Source organism: Thalassophryne amazonica, chromosome 14 (assembly GCF_902500255.1).
Source record: "Thalassophryne amazonica chromosome 14, fThaAma1.1, whole genome shotgun sequence".
Classification (NCBI taxonomy): Eukaryota; Metazoa; Chordata; class Actinopteri; order Batrachoidiformes; family Batrachoididae; genus Thalassophryne; species Thalassophryne amazonica.
This window is the reverse complement of record NC_047116.1, coordinates 6,182,377-6,202,099: the sequence shown is the minus strand read 5'-3', so window position 1 is coordinate 6,202,099 and position 19,723 is coordinate 6,182,377. Positions and strand designations below refer to the sequence as shown.

General features: G+C 41.7%; 2 protein-coding genes across 2 annotated transcripts in view; both read right to left on the bottom strand.

Annotated features, from left to right (window-relative positions):
- Positions 1–4,688: 4,688 nt before the first annotated feature.
- arl4cb (ADP-ribosylation factor-like 4Cb) lies at positions 4,689–5,792 on the bottom strand. The gene has a single exon (XM_034186728.1). It carries the CDS (start codon positions 5,552–5,554, stop codon positions 4,976–4,978), a length of 579 nt encoding a protein of 192 aa, XP_034042619.1. The 5' UTR covers positions 5,555–5,792; the 3' UTR covers positions 4,689–4,975.
- Positions 5,793–14,035: 8,243 nt separating this feature from the next.
- The window catches only part of LOC117524464 (SH3 domain-binding protein 4), a 58,351-nt gene continuing 52,663 nt past the window's right edge, over positions 14,036–19,723 (bottom strand). Inside the window, exons 4-5 of the mRNA XM_034186255.1 lie at positions 17,644–17,832; positions 14,036–16,016 (exon numbers count right to left, since the gene is read on the bottom strand). Coding sequence (XP_034042146.1) covers positions 15,792–16,016; positions 17,644–17,832 — 414 coding nt within the window. The 3' untranslated portion in view covers positions 14,036–15,791. The remainder of the gene's footprint in view (positions 16,017–17,643; positions 17,833–19,723) is intronic.

The window sequence follows — 19,723 nt, the reverse complement described above, 5'->3', positions numbered from 1 at the left end:
CAGCGTTTGCCTTTAACTGCTGCTGCCGACGTTACAGCGACTCCACCTGCAGACTGGTTACATCAGGCAGCTCAAACCGGTTCACCTGAACCGGTTTGAGCCTTCAGCAGGAGGCTGAACCAGACAGTTTGCATGTCTGAGCCTCACGTGCACGCCGAGCTCCAGGTGGACCATCAGCAAGTCTCACACACGGAACACTGAAGATCAAATCATCTGTTCTGCATCCAAACATCAAAAAAGTTTAGATTCCTGATGTGTTCACAACAACCTCATGTTCAGCTGCACTGAAACTCGTGTAAGATCGAAGAAAACAAAAGAAAAACACCAACTATTGTAGATTAAACAAAATTGGGTTCAGACTCACAACACAATCAAGATTCAGCTTTAAAAAAAATTAACTGTTTGCATGTGAGCCATAAGTGCAGTTTGACTACATGAAACTTTGTTTAATAAATGTAAAAAGCAGCATAAAATGTTTCAGTGATCTGACCACCTTCAGAAGATGTTTTTAATATGAGAACAGCTCTAATGGCTCAAACAGGATCAACCTCATGATCTTATTCGTTTTAGAATTGATTTTAAGATTTTAGTGTTTGTTTTTAAAGCTATTTATGGCCTTGCACCTCCCTACAAAGTTTAACTTTGCACACTTACAGTAGGAAGTTACGGGCTTCTGGTCAGCTTTACTTAGATGGGGTCAAGATACAAACACTGGGGTGATGATGCTTTTGCGGTAGCTGGCCCCAGACTGTGGAATGAGCTACCTCTTGAGTTACGTACTATTCCTGACCGAGCACTTTTGAAATCTAAGTTAAAGACTTATTTGTTTAAACTGGCTTCTAACACCTACTGGGGAGTTGACATGTTCTGTTTTTAAATTTTATTGTATATGTGTTTTATTTTTGTGAATTTGTGTTTTTAATGTTAAGCGCTTTGGACACCAGTTTTTGCTGTAAAGCACTTTATAAATAAAGGTTGATTGATCGATTGATTGATACAGAATTTACAGCTGAGCTCAAACACAAAAACAGCAGCTGTTTAAAAGTCTTTTAAAATCATTTCCTAAACTTCAGCTTTTTGTAACTAACTGTTCTTAAAAAAAACAAAAACTTAACACTTCAAAACTTTTGTTTCAACAAAAGCACTAAAACCACAAACACAAGTCACACAACCAGAAAAACCCAGAGACTGAAAACTGACGACTTTATAATGTGTGAAAAATGAGGAAGAGCAGCTGAAACCAATCAGCTGATCAATGAACCACACAAGGACATTTACGGAGCTTTGAAATCCAAAAACTGCAGGAAATAAATCATGGCTTTCATCATGGTTAGTGAAAAAAAACAAGCAAACAAAATTTAAAATTTCTTTCAAAGTCACATTTAACAATGCAGGAAGTAAAAAAGAAAAAAGAACTGAGAACAAAAAATCCAGGGTTTTAAAAATCTTACTTTCTAAAACTTTATTAGTGATGCTTTTATTTATTTATTTATTTTTCGGGGGGTTAAATGCTCCATAAATGTTCTTGGTTAATTGATCAGCTGATTGGTTTCACCTGCTTGTTAGTTCCTCAGACTTTATGAAGACGTCAGTTTTCAGTCTGTTTTTTTTTTCTGGGGCTGTTTCAATAATTTTTCAATCTGTTCAGTGAAGAGAAAAAAAATGCAGGTTTTGAAATCACTAAGTTTAACTAAAAAACAAACAAACTGTTTTTTAAGCAGTTTGAAACAGTTTTAAAGCTTTTGAAACAGTCTTTAAAATCCTGAAATGTGCTCAGAGCAAAATGTTTGGAATTTTTACAACTTGACAGGTTTTTAAAAGAAAGTTTTTAAAACTTGAAATTTCAGTTTGTCTCTGAATGCTTGAAGAAACTTTAAAATCAAAGTCTGATTTTAAAATGGTCTCACAAAAACACAAACTCTGCTGTGAGTCATGTTTGAAACACTTTACAATCAAAACGATCCTCAAGTACTACAGTAGTGAAGTACTGGAACACCTCACACACTCCGTATGTGTGTGTGTGTGTCATGCTGGAACTTGTCCCTGAAGGCCTCATCACCATATAAAAGCATGTTTTCAGACTAAACTGCTGCAGCACACCATCCATCACACCAGTGACGCAATAAAGCAACACTGTACAAGTTCCATGCTGCCTTCAGGGACAGCGGGACTTTTTGAAACTTATCCTCAGTCACTGTATCTGTGCGTGTGTGTCATGAGAGATTTTGTAGATCCACGTCTTTCTCTCCGAGACTCGACCTCCAGATGATGTCACACGGCCGCCCTCTTGTCTGTGGCGTCTGTGTCACCCGGCTGATGAACGCGGTCAGCTAACAAGTTCAAGGTTGAGGGGTTTTTGGAATTAAAGTGATAACTCAGTTTAATGTTTCATCCAAAACCTTTAAAGTTGTGACGTGAGTTTATTTTATGACAAAATCATGTTTGTAATTGTTGACTGTTATTTGTGGAGGTCGCCTGCGTGTTGCAACTAAAACGAGCCTTGGCTGAACTCGTGGTTCTCGTGCCTCGGCTGAGGTGGCGCCTCACTCAGCACTTTAATTACACCCCCCCCCCCAAAAAAAAACCTGTTTCCAAACAGCTGATTATAGACTTGTGGATTTTTAAGTTATAATCAACTGTCTGAACGCCACAGTGGAGCTCCCCCCGCAAAACAACTCCTCCCACAGTACTTTTATTTTGAAAGAGTGCAAACTTCCACTACCAGCATCACACTGTTTCACAAAATTCAACCGTTTGCAAAATTTTGGACACTTTCAGGATTAAAACTGAAATGATGGTTAAATATCCGACTGGCGAGATGTGATGCACATCAATGTGGACTCAAAGGTGATTGGACAGGTCAAATGTGGGTGGGGCTTGTTGGGCACAGAGGTTAAAAGTGATGAATCTGGTTTTGGAAGTTTTAAAATCTAGTGACTCAGAATTCTTACAAAATTAGATATAACAGTGTGCTGTCATGGTAACTGATGTCATTCTGGTTGCCTAAGGTTTACGTTCTTCATCAGCAAAACATCAACTCAAACTTTCCACAAGATGTGAACTTTTTAAAATCTTTTAATATCTCAAAAATACGTCTAAACTTTGGGCTTCATAGTACATAAACATCCTGCTGTAGCCTGAATACAGTGTTTTTTATTTTAGCAAATAAAAAGTGCAAAGTGGTCGACAGTCTGTAGTGCACAGGAAGGGCTACTTAATGCTTCAAAATAAGAGTCATCCTGCAGATGTCCCGACATCAAAGGGAATCAAGCGAGCCGAGCCCCGTGCAAAACCAAAACCTGCGTCCACGCTGCAAAAAAAAAAAAAAAAAGTGGGGAAGCCTGCATTTACATCTCAGCAGCTCAGTTCACTTCAAAATAAAAGCCTGTCTTTGCACAGCCACGTCTTGCTCACTTCCAGAATGTTGAGTTGCATAATTATTGAGCACAAACATTCGTTCACTTACACATTAAGAGTAGACTGTCTTTTTTTTTTTAAAACAAATACATTAATTTGTGCAATCAATAAGCCCAAATTTGTATTTGTGGTAAATGCATCTACAGCCCCAAACCCTTTTTTTATTGTTTATGTAATTTAAATGGCAAAAACATTCAGCAAACTGAAACCGCTGAGATTTTTCACAGTTGTGGTTTAGTTCTTTGGTGGTGGTGTGGTGAGGTTTTTTTTTTTTTTTTTTTGCAGTGTTGGACATCCGTCACCACAAATCAAAACGTGTCGATTAAAAACCATCAGAGAGCTTCTTCAAACTAAGCAGTCCTGTTTATCAAAGGGGCCAGCCCTCCTTTTTAACCTCTTTAGATCCTCTTCACCGTTGACCTCCAACAGTTTAGGTCATAAAAAAAAAAAAACCCACAGAAATCCACTCAGCAGCTGCCGAGGATTCACTGCAACGTGACGCTGTGCAGGACAAATGCCGGTGTTACACCTGATTCTATGACCCGTCACATCCAGTGTTATATCAAGTCATGTTTAAGATTCAAAAAAGGTTACTTTTTTCTATATATTAGTCTGGTATTTATTTCAAACTCACTTCTGTTGTTTTTTTCTTTCTTCTGACTGCGTAAAAACCAAAATGTCCACATTTTCGGTTAGAACTCGGCACTCGCCTAACTAGCGTTTTTGACTGTTAGCTAGTTATAAAGCTGTAGTTATCTACAGCAGTGTTTGGTCATATTTTGAACATATATGCTACGCTAGCTACAAGCATTATCTGTTGGCGTCGCTGACTGTCAGTGAAGCGCCACAATGTGCGGGAAAAACAGGAAGTGAAAGTTGGCATTCCATCAGTTGGTCCATTTCACTCGCGGTCATCGTCATTGTCACCAGAATCCACTGAGAACAAAACTAAATCTGTGACGACGGTACTGAATGGTACTCGTAGCGCAAGTAGCTGCAGTATAAGGGTACAGAGTACACTCGTACTCTACTCTCATAGCGCCATCAGGTACCCTCCACTGTGTAAGTAGCCCGTTCACGCTAGCAAACACTAGCATGAACGGGCTACTTACACAGTCATTCACATCGCGAGGTGTAAACTCTGGTTTCTAACAATTCCACAGGTTTGTTTGGTCCGAGACATTTTAATCAACATTTTTGTTTCACTCATCCGAACACTTGATTATGTAAATCGGTATCGTGCTGTACGATAACAGTGACAGTTAAAATGATGTTTTGTTTAATAAATCTGTCCAGTTTTAACAGTCAAATTTTTCCGCTTCCTGCAGGTTGAGCGTAAATCTCGTTTTGTCCGATCAACGGTCCAAAACTAAACGATGTCCAGTTAAAAATGACACTGAAGCTTCACGTATGAAGCTGAAACCCGTTTCTTAAGAATAAACAGACGTATAATCGTCTAAAGATGAACTAGCTAAAAATGTTCCAACGGGGGTCACAGGATTTAGTGTAACACCAGACTCCGCCCAGTCCTGCTGCCCAGACAGCCAATCAGCTGCCGTTACCGCTTCTTCTTCTGCTTCAGCGTCTTCCGCCTCTTGAGAATCATCTCGTACAGTTTGTCCATGCCCTCGTGCAGCCCCTCACCGATGATGGCGCACGCGGGCTGGATGTGGTAGGTGGTGGCGGGCGTGAGCTCATGCAGTGCCAGCTGCTTCTCGATGTCCGCCACCGGCAGGGACTTGGGCAGGTCCTGCTTGTTGGCGATGACCAGCAGCGGCGTGCCCTGGTTCTCTGCGAACTTGGTGACTTTGTGCAGTTCGGTCTTGGCCTCCTCCAGCCGGTCCACGTCCACGGAGTCCACCACGTAGATGATCCCGTCCGTGCAGCGGCTGTAGGACTTCCACAGCGGCCTGAGCTTCTCCTGGCCGCCCACGTCCCAGAAATGGCAACTGATGCCTTTGGCGGTGCCGTTGCTCAGCCGGATCTTCTCGGTGTTGAAGCCGATGGTGGGCACGGTGTTGACGAACTCGTTGAATTTGAGTCTGTAGAGGACGGTGGTCTTTCCGGCCGAGTCCAGACCCAGCATGACGATGTGCAGCGACTGGAAGGCGGACATGTTGGAGAAACTGTTGCCCATTTTGGAGTCACGTGCTGGATTCTGAGGCGGGACTCCTGCGTGACTGCGGCGCTGCGACCCTTCATCAGTATGCTCCTCACGCACGCGGAGCAGCTTCAGCACCGCGACGCCACAAAGCCTCCCGTCCGCGGAGGCCGCGCGCGCGCACACACCGGACGGGTTTAACGGCGGTTCGATCCAGACGGTGCCGCAGGGGGAGAAAAAAAAAAAAAGGAGAAATCCGCCGGTGAAGGAGCGTGTGCCGTCGACCGGTGCAGCTGCGCCGTTTGTGTGAGCAGAAAAACCGCAGCACCGCCAGCCTCCAAGCCCCGCCCATCGGGGGAAAAAAAACACACTGCATGTTGCCAGATCCGTCCGTTACAAGCGACTCTTTATAAGATATGGTAAGAACTTATTTGCTACAGTCCAAAACAGTGATTTAAAAAAAAAATAATAATAAGTACAACAGCTTTATGCGAAACGACTGAGACATTTGTAGAAGATGTTTGACAACATTGGACAGAAATCTGAATAAACTTAATATATTCATGCTGCAGAAGGGGGAGGAGTTATACAGTCTGCCACAGGTAGGAAGGACCACCTGTGGTGCACCTTAGTTTATTTTGTTTAAATCTTATCTTATTTTGATGTAATTTTGTGATTACATCTGTTCTGTGATACGTGCTGTAAACGAAATAAATCAAATCAAAAATTAAATGAATCTTTAGGCTTGTTTTTCAGAATAAAAAAAAAAAAAGAATATTAAGCCACAAATTCACACCTACATTTAGTTTCATCGGCTATTTCAGAAAATCCAGGGAAAAAAGACTGATAATTGATAGATTGACCAGAAATAAACAAATCAAATTTATACCAGGTCATTTAAGTGTGTGTGTGTGTGCGTGTGTGTGCGCGTGTCAAAATCTTATTGAAGAACTTTTTCATCACCGTGTAAGATAAAGAACAACCGAAATGATTTAAAGATATCAAACACTCCAACTTTGTGTGACGACACAGAGGGTGAGAGAACGTTTTAGTACTGAGGCTCCTCCCACTGAATATCGATTCTCATTCATCAGGAATATGAGGGAGTTGATTGAAAGTTGTAGTAGACTATTTGTTTTAGGAAAACGTGATAATTCGTATTTCTGCATGTTTTGGGGGGGTTCTTTTAAAGAGCTCGTCACTATTCTGGGCTGCTCCTTGTTTGTCTAGAGACCTGGCAACATAGAAACTGCTGCGCAGCCGCACAAAGTGCATCGATTTAAATCGGCGCAGTTTTTGTTTTCTGCTTTTGAAAAAAATAAAATAAAACAAAAAACAAAACGTTCGGTTAATTTTGTTGTTGTACCGTATTTGGCCTTTATGACATCACAAACAGAGTGATTTTTAAGGTTTAATCAACTTTAATTTAATTCCTGCTCTATTTAAGGGTTTTTTACACTTTAATGCCTTTTTAAATTTTTACTGTAAACTGAATTTATCTGGTACAGTACAACACACGCACCGAAGTACGTGCATCAAAGAATACACAAATAACACAAAGTGAAAACACGGGTTTCCTTTGCGATCCACAAAGAAAACAAAACCCCAAAGTGTATAAAATTTTTAATTAATGTTTTAGCTTGTTATGGACCACAGTGGAAATACGTAGTTTAGTTGTTCGTTTTATTGGTGTCTCTTTTCATAATGGAAAAAAAGTACTTGTCAAAAAAAAAAAAAAAAAAAAAAAAAATTCAACATTTTTATTTCGTGGGTAACTGCGCCACCTGCTGGTACATTTAGACATGAGGCTGGAAGCTCAGCGGAAATGTTACAGAAATGTATTAATCACAATTTCTGTGAAAACAAGCAGGAGGAGTGAGCTTTCTTTTCTCATAATGTGAAGAACACAAATGTAATATCCAAATCAGTAAATAAGATTTTTCTTTCACAGAATCCAAAGAAAAAGTAAAACTCTTCACATATTTTACTCTGCAAAGGTTATTTGACTTTAATTTGGTAATTTATGGCATAACTATTGACTTATGATGAACACATTGGTGGAAAAATAAAATCTAATTACGTAAAACAAGTGGACGAGCATATTAAGCTTTTGATGATATTTATCTTGGTCTGGTCACAGCCCCAAATGGAGTCTCGGGACCTCTGTGCCTCATGGAACAGTCTGAGTGTCTTTATTTTTAATGGTTTGTGCTTCACTGAACCATGAAGCTGTGACTGGAGCAGCGCACTGGTTTCTCCAATCACAGCCTTCATCTGCACTGTGACGTCAGTCGTTTGTTTTTAACTCTGGGATACAGTAATAAACAGCTAAAGACGAGATCTCAGTACGAACGACATGAAAACACTGCAGGTACTTGATTTGTAGTACTGCGTCTGTCCGCCAGGTGGCAGAAGCATGCAGTAAATTTTCCCCAGGTTTTCTTTCGTTTTTCTTTTCTTTGCTTTTCTTTCACCCAAAGTCTAAATCCATTTAGTTTGCAGTTTATGCAGGGTTTTTTTCTGCGTGCGTCAGTTCCAGCTGGTCTGTAATTCTCAGAGTTGATCAAACCCCACGTGTCCGGGGCTGCTGGCGTGTGCAGACATGTTGGCGTTGAAACAGACTAAAACCTGAGTGCTGGAATGTTCTGAAAGGACAAATACCTGCTCAGTTTACTTTGCCAGCCTCAGTAGTTGAGATTTGGAGCACAAATGTTCACCAGAACATAAGACATGAAGTCCAGGATCAGGTTTTTGAAAGGGAGGATAAGACCAACAGGTCCCAAGGCCGATCAGGCCGGTGCACAGTCTGAGATGCTCTCTGGATGGAACTCCAGTCCGTCACAGGTTACTTCCCCTGACCAGCACCCACTGAGTGCTTGTTGGGGGACTTGAACCATGCAGGTGAAGTGTCTTGTGCACAGACAGACACCAAGTGTTTGGCCCACACCTGGAATCAAGATACAGATCTGGAAATTCTGGAGCGTATGGAGTAATTCCAGATACATTTTCAGAGGACCTGTGAACCTAAAACCCTGTGCTCGCACCCACTCAGGTTGGATTCGACCTCGTCTCCACCTGCAGGCTCTTTCTGAATCAGAAAGTTTGTAGAAGTTAAATTCCACTTTGCCTGTAACAACATGTTTGATTTATTCACATTATTACCGGCTGTGCCAGTGTTTCCACGGTGATCTGACTGGGAGGCTCTTTGAGAGTCTGGAGTTTGGACACGTCTCACTGGGCATGTCCAAACTCCTCTGCAGATAAACTCTTCCAGAAATTTTTAATTTTTTTAATGGCTCAGAGTACCCAGAGGTACCAATGAGTGCACATTTATTTAAGGTAATACATTCTCATTACATTTCTTTAGTATGTACATGTCAGTTTAAAGCCGGTACTTGAAGTACTTTTTATTTAGAGAACCTACATTTCAGGTTTTACAAGCTGTCAAATATCCAGAGGGCCCTGAATGCAGCACGATGCTGCTCCAACTTAAAACTTCCACTGTTTCAATAAAATGATCCTGAAGTTCCATCAGATTCTGCTTCTCTTTTGTAAACTGAAGAAAGGGATCATTTTTTAATCAGAACCACCTCACAGTTTCCATCCTGCAGCTGTTAAAGAAAAGACGTGGTGAGTTCACGGACTGCGGCGTCTCTTGGACTGACTGTGAGCTCTTTCATTAAAAATCCATGTTGATGCATATAGAAACTCTGATTGAAAAATTCATAGCTGCAGGAAACTGTAGCATCTCTGCACAACAGGAAGCAATCAGGAGATGACCACGCAGAGGACAACTGAACCGGGTCGACCACAAGCAGCCGGCAGCTCTCTGCTGTGTGTGTGTGTGTGTGTGTGTGTGTGTGTGTGTGTGTGTGTGTGTGTGTGTGTGTGTGTGTGTGTGTGAGTCAGAGATGGCTTGTAGACACATCCTGCAGGACCGGCCTGATGGGCTGCACTGACCCTCCAGAGTGATCCAGATCCACCTCTGGTGCCGCTAGTTCATGAACCTGGACCCACTGGGACAAGACCAGATTGTTTCACTAATTAGCCAAGCATGCAGACAGGGGCTCATCAAGCTCCTGCAGATGGTGACAGTTATGGTGATTTCGTACATGCTGACAACACAACGTCTGCAGCAAGACCTCAAACCGTGCAACCAGTCCTGCTCAACCAAAAAGGTTTGTGCAATAATGTTAATTTTCCAAGAAAACTGTTTGGCCTGAAAAAACAAATCACATGGAACACCAGCATGGCGTTGAGCATGCCGGGGCAACAAGTCTGAAATGAATAACTTGAAGACTTGGAGTGTGGTGTGAACCAAACATGGTGGAAAGGTTAAAGTTCAGCCAGGCACAAAGTGAGTCAATTTTGAGATGAATCTGTTGAAGTTCAAGGTCACAGGCCAAGGTCAAAACCTCAGCCCAATGCTAATATTGATAAAATATACTATGGATACGTGGAGGAACTGGTTCCAGATACACTTATAACTGTGACACACTAATACAAAGTCATGCACAGTTTGACCCCTTCTGATCACTTGACCTTTGATACTGGGTGCCCTTGAAAGGTCAAATTTGTTTCACTTGAACAGTTTGGGATTAAACATGGTGATGGATTTTCTGTTAAAGAATAAAGTGGTTCAGTTTTGGACAGAATTAAAATGTCAGTCACACAGAAATAACTAATGAATGAATCAAATCTATAAATCGTGGGTGTCTTTGTTTGTTTGTTGTGGTGTTTCTGCTGAATCATTTTTCTGGTGAGCTGCAGTTGATAAATGTTTTTCACTTTGATCTGTGTCTCTTTCATTACAGCTTCCTTTCTCTTTCTCCATCACACAAACACACAAAGGTTACCATGGAGACTGGCCCAGGATGTTGCCATGGCACCAGGTTTTTTTTTTTTTTTTTATTGGTGTGGTTCTGCCTCCAGCAGCAGCAGCTCGTGTTCACAGAATGCTTCTGGTTTACAGGCTGAAGCCGGCGATGTCTGCTCACTGAACACATGGCGGGGGGGGGGAGAATAAAAAACACAAAATATAATCAATCATATCTTTAAAACATCACAAATCTGCACCTGTGGATTCCAGAAAACTCACAACCTGACTGGGGGGGAATAATCTGTTTAAAACACATGAATTAATGCAGCCGTTGAGATTAAAAACACGAAAACGCCAAGAGGAGAGAAATGCGTGGAAGACAGCATCTTTAGTCATTTAATTTTTTATTATTTTTTGAGATAGCATAATTTCAAACATGTTCTTCAAACCCAGAAGAGAAAATCTAGCAGAAGGTGAAATTTTTTTCCTGCTCTTAAAGCAGAGGAAAAAAAAATCTTAAACACACTCAAAAAGGACACAATAATAATAATTAACAAATTTATATCACTTTCTGTCAAAATTTCAAAACGGTCTTCAATATAAAACTTAACATTAAAATGACCAAAGTTCAAACACATAAAATCTTTCAGCATCTCCTGCTTCTCACTAGGGGGCGCCACAGCAGATCCACATGTTGATTTGGCACAAAGTTTACACCAGAAGCCCTTATTGACGTAACTCCACATTACCTGGTGAATGGGAACAGGTGGTGTTGAACCAGGAACCTTCTGCGTTGGAAACGAGCCCACTAACCGCTTGTCCACCTCGCTGCTTTTATATAAAAAAAACACGTCACACAGTGAAGGAAGTTCATTCAGTGTTTTTACCTGTCATTAAACATCATGGGGACCTCGAGTCTGTCCCAGGGGTCACTGGAGGTGGGGCTCACCCTGGACAGGACACCAGTCTGTAGCAGGGACACATGGATGGACAGACTGACGGACACACACAACCAACCTGCATGTCTTTGGAAGTTGTGATGATCCAACACACAGGTGCTTCCGTGTTGAGCAGAAGGATGGGGACACGCCCACAGGCCACCTGGTCTGGGACACGCCCACAGGCCACCTTGCTGCAGCAGGTAGACACTTGCTTTGGTGAGGTGGGACGGACCAGTTGTCTGTGTGAGTGGTTGTCATCCAGGACCCGGGGTGGTTCCGTGGTGTGTTGGAAGCGGCACCAGCACTTGTTCAAATGAATCTTGTTCATGCTGTTTATATGCAGATTTTTTTTTTTTATCCTTCTTCCTCAGTGTCTGATTTTACTCTGTTGTTCTCGAACCTGCAGCTCTGATCACAGCTGGCAGTTTCAGGAGGGTTAAACTCTCTAACCCAGTCGTCCTGGGGTTCAGCGTGATATCTGGTGGTTTAAATTCTGTACAGCCGGTCACATTTGTTCAGGCTCCGTATCTGCATGCCTGACCTCTGAGCCGGTGGAGTTGATGAGCAGACTCTGCCCGGCGGTGTGCCCGCCCCTGCTGAGTGCACACCTTCCCTGCCAGGTTTCGATTGGACTCGTCTCAGTGGAGAACAAACAGGCTTTTGTTCAGCACGGCGTCCTGCTGCAGGATCAGAACCCAAGTCCTCCGTCGTCTGAGAAACGACTGATCCCATCTGACCAGATCACTGTGATGGACTGACTGCTGCAGTGAACAAAAATGACTGTAAAAATGTGATAAAGGCAGGATTTGGTCACATAATGACATCATGACCTCCTCCTGATGTAATGATGACATCAGATGTTGCCAGATTGGTTGGCTATCTTGTATTATTTTCAACAATTTCAATTCAATTTATTCATCTTATATATTGCCAAATCACAGCAGTCGCCTCAAGGCACTTCACGCAAAACAACCCCCCCCCCCCCCCCCAAAAAAAAAACAAAAAACAAACAAACAAAAGGATCAGTCGGAAATGTCGTCTATAGTTGACCTATTAAAACACAACCAACCGGTGCTAAAAAATGTGTACATTAAAATCTCAATGATTTTAATATTTCATCATCAAACCCTTTGGACAAAGACAAGTAACAGAGGTTTGATGTTACAGTTTAAATATGAATTTTATAATAAAGGAACATAAACAACAACCAGCGTACGTCACACTGTCTTCACTCTGATTGGCAGTTGCTGTGTCACAGCATTCAACATTTTGGATAAAAGACATCTCGTCTATTTTTGTCCCTGCCTACCTGGCAGAGTAGCGACCACTTGTCTCTTGTTCCTGTAAAATGTTCACTCTGAAAATGAATGGCAGCTGCTCACTTTGCCTCTGGCTCTTTTGACCTCATGTGACCAGTGGGTCATGGTAGGTTTTGTATCGTTTCAAAAATAATGTAGACATCAATGTTTGTGAGGCTCATTGCCAAATATTATTGATCAGCCGATATCGATCAGGTTCTAATTCAGATGTTCTTGTTGTGGTGACTTTCAAAGTAAACACAACAAAGCCACAACGACGTCCATATGCATGTGCCCCCCCACCTCCCATTAGTTTAACAATGACAACTTCTAGTTCAGTCTTCCTTCGACACGTCAGGGGATGAACACATGAACATTTTGTTGCACTTCATTTTCATCAGTCATGAAAAAATACAAACATGTCAATCTCTCAAAACTGACTGCAAGAAGACTAGTGAAGGAAGCCACCAAGACACACAGATAATCCTGACGGACTTCTGGATTTTTGTGGCTGTGATTGGAGAAAATGTGCATCGTGCAACTTTTGTGCATCACCAGTTGCACAGCTTGATTTTGGAACAGAAAGATTTTCTTAGATGTGAAATTGCAGCTGCAGTTTGCCAGAAGGCACATGGGAGATTCAGGCCTAGATTTGATGTTTTCTTTTATCAGAACCCTTCATAGCCAAAGAGGCTATGAAGTCCCAGAGTGACTTCATGAACCTTGAGTGTTGTGGTCCAACTTATTTTTTTTTTTCCAGGAAAAAAACAAAGTTTCTTCCTTCATTCTAAGTCAATCTGAAGTTAAATCTTGACTCTCTTTTCAATGTTTTATTTTATTCCAATTAAAAGTCACTGGGGGGCGGAGCCTATCCCAGCAGTCACAGGGTGAGAGGTCTATGACATGGAGGTGAGATACCAGTCTGTCATTTTTAAATTTAAACACTGCAAATCTTGAGGACACTGAATTCAGGTGCGCAAATTAATCCCACCTGCAGCGGAATTCATCAATCAGTCCCGCCCACCCCACGAGCCACCCCTGTGTCCAAAACCGTGATGCCATCTGTGAACCGCAAACAGAAGAACTCAGATGTTCCTTGAAACACAGTTTAACTGACGACGGCGTAGAAAGCAAAGAAAAATGTGTCTTTTGGCTACAGATGGTGAAATTGTCACTCAGCTTCTCAGACAACACACTTGGACTGAGTGTCCGCATTTGACCTTTGGCCTTTTATGTGCTGCTGAACTGATCTGGCTTGAGAAAATTAAACCACTTCTGTGTAACAGTCACATGACCTTTCACGGTTCATCTGCAGCCACACATCACGTCCAACGCAACAAACAGAACGCTGACTGGACCCGAGAGCTTAACCATGAGGCTCGGCTTTCAGGCAAAAGACAAAAACGTCTTCATCAGGAAACAATCAGATCAGACACAGAGCGCTTACAAATATTTACACTTTATTTATCGCCGTGTGAGATTCAGTCTGGATGTTTCTATGAGACAGACAGAAGAATCAGAAACTTTGTCAGACTGTTTCAGTACAACCACACCAGATCCTATGGGTTACAAAGACACCTCAGAGGACAACCGTGTGTAGAAAAACAAACACTTACACCCCGAGTCCACAGGACACCGTTCTGTTCCCCCCCACCGCCCACCATCCAGAAAAAGTGCAAAAACGGGATGAAACGGCAGACTCCAGAGTGCCTCCTTTCAGGCCGGCTTATAGAGTGCAGACCTGGCAACTGGTTGTCTTAAAAAGTGCAGACCTGTCAACCTGCTTGAAAAGGAATGTAAAGTTGCGCCCAGCAGTGTTCTCGGCCAGAAATGCAACAAACGCTGCTGCTGCTTCAAATTTTTACCCTGATGGAGGACAGTCAATCAAACAGGCTGTACTCACTGGGTCGAGCCCGTTTAAGGATGTCTGGACATGACAGAACCTGTTAAGACTACGAACACCCGGAGGTGACCGCTTAATGATGCTGATTTGGCAAATTGGGGTGACATTTTTGAGGTGTCCAAAAATGTCACCCCAAATTCCAAACGAGTGTTGATGATGGTGGCAACTCCTGCCTGTACCAAGTTCATTCACAAAAGATGAAGAAGTCAAAACACAACCAGATTTGCTATTCGAGGTGAAACCGGAGGGAACGGTGCACTGTGGAACAGGGGTGTTAGACAGTGATGGATCATAGTTAAATAAAATAAAGTCACACTTATACACTGAGAGGATGAGGTTTTAGGTGCCGCAGCAGATTGGAGACATCTGAGGTGACAGGAAGCAGATCAAAGTCTAAACTTTTGATTATGACATCACTCATGATTTATCCTTTATCTTTGACCCGTGTGTGTGTGTGTGTGTGATATGACTTTGTTCAGACTGTATTACAAATGACAAACTATCAAAATAAGTGCGTCATTGGAAAAATGCTACGTGTCCATATAGCATCTTTCTTTTTCTTGGCGCCAGCATCCCCCCATTTGCTCTAAACAAGAATGGAGTGCGTACAGCCGTTTCTAGAAAAAGATGTCACACCAGAGACCTCCCCCCCCCAACTGCAACAAGTGCTTTTAATTGATTGGTTCTTGCTGAGGGTGAGTTATTTTACTTGTACTTTATAAGATAGTTGTTAGCCGTTTATTGTTGTCATAGAAACAAATCCCATGCACAAGCCCCCCCCACTGACACCACTGGGGGGGAATTTCTAGGCACTCTCTCAGCACTATTCTGGTAGAAGCAGAAGAAAAAAACACGATATGGACACATGACCAATTGAAACACATAAGAGCATCAAATTATCAAGTTTTTTAGTGTTTGTTTAAAATATGGTGCGTCATCAGAAGGTTTGGATTTGTGAAATGAAAAGGACCACATTGAAACAGAACCCAAAGAGTTTCCTCTTTAAGTTGATGTATAAATAATTCCTCTGTCTAAGTTTCTCATTGTAAAAGTGTTTTGGCATTAATTCCACAATTTAAAGTTTAAAGTTTTTTTTTTTTAAAGGACTTTGCAGTATGAGGAGTACAAAAATACTATGAAAGACAAGAACTATAAAAAAAGAAAAGTCTTTGAATACTGTGAGCTGGTTTGGCCGGCAGCTGTGGACATGCTGTTCCCTTCGTGGGGGCACAATGACGGAGTGGACGTTTGTCCTGCTCTAACTTCTAAACGAGTGCGGTGAGCTGGTGTAGGACAGCGTCGGGACCTGAGCTCAGATGGCGCAGTCGTCCTGGGCGGCGGGACTGAAGGCGTAGCTCCGCAGCACGTCCAGGCAGTTGACCAGGATGAGCGTGCCGGTCAGGTGCTTCCAGCGCTTGGTGATGGGGTTCTTCATCTTGTCCAAACCCATGTGCAGCTCCTGGATCACATCCCTGTAGCTGTCACCGATCTGAGCGGCCCAGGTGACCAGGAAGTCGTACGCCGGCTTCCACATGGCCTGGAGATACACAGAGAGAACACACCATTAGTGGGAAGACAACCTGAGAGCCGCGGCAGCGTTTCTTCAAGGATGTGGGTTCAGTTCATCAGCAGAGACCTCGTGAGAGCTGAGGATTCTCTCGGGACCATATTTACCCTAAAGAACGACGCAAGCTGTAAAAAGGCTGGAAAGCAGATGTTGTTCAGTAGAACATGAAATAATTAATGTTCAATATGTTCTCAACCGCACCAAGACTTCTGCCAGACAAAACTGTTCTGGTGTAAACTTCCTCAAACCTTAATGTTCCATGTATCTCGACACAAAAGCTGCAAGTGGACATTCTGTTTTGATGAATTCTAGAAAAGTGAGATGTCCAATTTAAATGTTTTTAGTACATTTATTTGAAGGCATGAAGACAATGTGCAAAATGGAAATGTTGGAAACCAATTAATGTCTGTATTTGAATCCAAATAACCACAATTTTTCAAAATGAACTTGTTCATTGATATAGAAACATGGTCATTGAGTCACGCCACATACTGTTTCTTCACTTGTCACCTTGAAGCTATGCAAATAAATCCAGAGCTTCATCGTGTTGCGTCTCGTCGTCAATCTCGTACTGGTGCAAGACTGGCTGCTGCCTTTATGGCACACTGGGGTAGAAAATAATACAAGTTTGTGTTTATTTTTTAATTTTTTTGCAACTACACTGTGTGTTGAGTGAATCTGAAACACCTAAAACCTCGAGGTCATCATGGTAAAGAGTTTCTCATGTTCTAAAACATACAAGTATTTTCCAGAGTTTAAGTTGTAGGTCATTTATTTATTTTTATTTGTTTCAGTTCCTGTAACTTATATACAAAAAAAAATCACTCACTTATAAATACTAATTATAGTGACTGTTTTAGGACTGTCACTGGACTCAAAGCGCTAAACAAACTCTACAGAATAAATGCCACTAATTAAAAATAACACACAAAAATCCCAAACTGAATTGATACTGAATAAAAGGTGAAACTTATACTTTGAAAAATGTTATTTAGACACTTAAATCTGATTCTGAAGCTTTCCAGAAGGAAAAAACCAAATTGTATTTTGAAAAAAGCCACAAGGGGATTTTTGGGGACTTTTAATGTGATTCTACACATTTTTCTGGCCCATTTCTGAGAGAATGCTGTCCGACTAAACTAACTGCTGCTGACCAGCGAGAACTCGAGAGCTTCCAGTCTCATACTTTAGAGTTTGTTTGTTTTTTGGTAGGTGTTGGTGCAGAAGATCACGTTTCCAGGAGCCTCCTTCCTTCCTCTGACTTTGATACAGGAGTTTGTGACGTATGCAGAGTCTGTGTGTCATCATCAAACTCCATGCATCCACGAACACCTAAATTATATCCCATTTGTTTATGGAAAGACTTCTCATGTTGATTCATTGTGGAAGAAGAGAACTTTGCATTTTTAAAAATGAAGCAACAACAACCTTCGCGGTGACATTCTTGGCGTTGCTTCACGTGGTTTGTCCTGCAATGTGGTTAACGCTCATGCAGATGTCGTGATAGCGATGGTTCAGTGATGCATCGTGCAACCATATTCTACCTGCTCAGCGACCTTACAGGGGCGTATTCAAACCGAATCTAATCAGGAAGTACCTCGCTGTCCACCACCCCATTCTTGTCTCTGTGCGGAGCCTCATAGGCATCCATCTGCTGGCGGGAAACCTTGACAAGCCTCTCGGCGAGTTCCCTCCAGCGGCCGGCCACCTCCACGGCTGTGGTCAGGAGGACAAAGTCCATGACCAGCCTGGCCACCAGACCCTGACAGTCCATCTTCAACAGCGCCTGGAAAGACAGGACACGAGTTTAGTGAAGGAGGACGCAGGGTTAGTGAAGGACACGAGGTCAGCATTAGGGGATGCGGTGGTGCTGGACCCTGACGGCTTTAAAGTGTAAAAGATGTTGAAATTTGCTGTGAATGAAAAGAGAAGAACTGTGAAGAGGATGAAGTGAGCGCAGGTCAGACAAAAAGTGAACACAGACACGGAGCGGCCGAAGTTTGTCTGCAGCTTCAAAGCTGCTGATTTGATCCTCGACTGTTTTCCAGAGCTCACCTCCACAATCCTGCAAATCTCAGCTTTGAACATTTTTCACATGCTTTGTGGTGCAAATGGAAACTAAAACCTTGAACAGCACAACTCAGGATTTAAAACCAGAACGAGACAGAACAAATTCCACAGTTCCACTGAAAGAGAAATCTGCTTTTCAGATTCTGTTCTCAATAAAATCAATAAATTTTATAGATTATAATACAATAAATAAATGGAGACTGAAGCTGGTTAATGGAAAAATATCCTGTAAATACAAACATGATGCTCTATATCCTTATAGAGAAATTTAAAATTATTTTTAACTTATTTTCTTTATTAACAAAACTGTGTAAAACCTGTTGTAAGAAAATGTCTTATAATCATGTGATCATGAAGTGTATTGTACTACAAATGTTCTGTGACCTTTGCATTTTAATGGGAATGATTTCATGCTAAAAGTTCATGTGAAGACGGAGAAGAGGAAGGAATGCAGCTGGATGTCTTATCTCAAGGACTGAAGAACAGGAGGACACCCTGCTCGCTTGGAGAATAATTGACTGTATGTTCATAAGAAAATGATTTTCAGCAACTATTGTAAAAAACATTGTTGCATATAATCGGCTAACCAGGTAACCGGGGCGTTTAAATTGTGCCAAAAGCTAGAAGTCTGGATTGAGGTGTTCAGTGAGACGATGTTGCATTTTGCCCATGTTGACTGACTGCTCGCTTCTTGCAAGTACAGACCAAGCTTTGAGACGACTCCGCTTCTGTCATTTCTTCTCACTGTGCTGTCAGTCAGAGGCAGGGAAACGTTTCTGACACTTGTAGATATGAAATAGTAAATCAAACACTTATGAGATGGAGAGATGATCATTTAGTGAGAAGTAACTCATTATAACTCAGTTTGTCTGTTCTATTTGGGTGTTTGTTTTGTATTTTTGAATAAATGTACTGTTTTCCAGAGTATAAGTTGCATTTTTGATTAGTGTGGGACGTCCTGTGACTTATACTCAGGTGCGACTTACATGATTTTTGTTGTATATATTTGTTATTAACACTAATAATTCTAGTAAGTCTTTATATCAGACTTCCACAGGACTCAAAGCGCTAAACAAAATAAACTCTGATAAGAAAAGAATAAATGGTAATAATAAAAAGTACACTTAAACTATACACAAAAATCACAAACTAAAGAGCTGATATAGAGAAAAAGGTGCAATTTATACTCTGGAAAATAAAGTAAGTTCTTCTAAACTGCTCTTTGGATTTTAGTCAAACTTCACATGATGACGATGTGCACAAAGGAAAATAATTCAAAGTATACGGCATTCACAATAAACAGCTACGGAGACGCCTGAAAACAAAGTACTTGTGTGTTTGTGACAAGTGATGTTGCAACTAGAAGCGTCCCAGCGTGCGCTTGAATGGAATGTAGCTGCTAACGTTAAGAACAGAGGCACAGATTAATTCCAAAGTCGACATAAGTGTGATGTCGTGTTATAATGACTTGTTTTTAAGTGAAAACTGTTCATTTTGATGTAGTCACAGTAAAAGCAGCGGCTCAAAGAATGTTTCTGTGCACCTGCACAGCCGTGAGTCAGGAACATAGCCTGTCAATAACCATCTCTGTTCCAGGATCAGCTTTG

Bases quoted from the DNA above. Each gene is read 5' to 3' on its own strand.
- arl4cb (XM_034186728.1), bottom strand. From the start codon at position 5,554: ATGGGCAACAGTTTCTCCAACATGTCCGCCTTCCAGTCGCTGCACATC.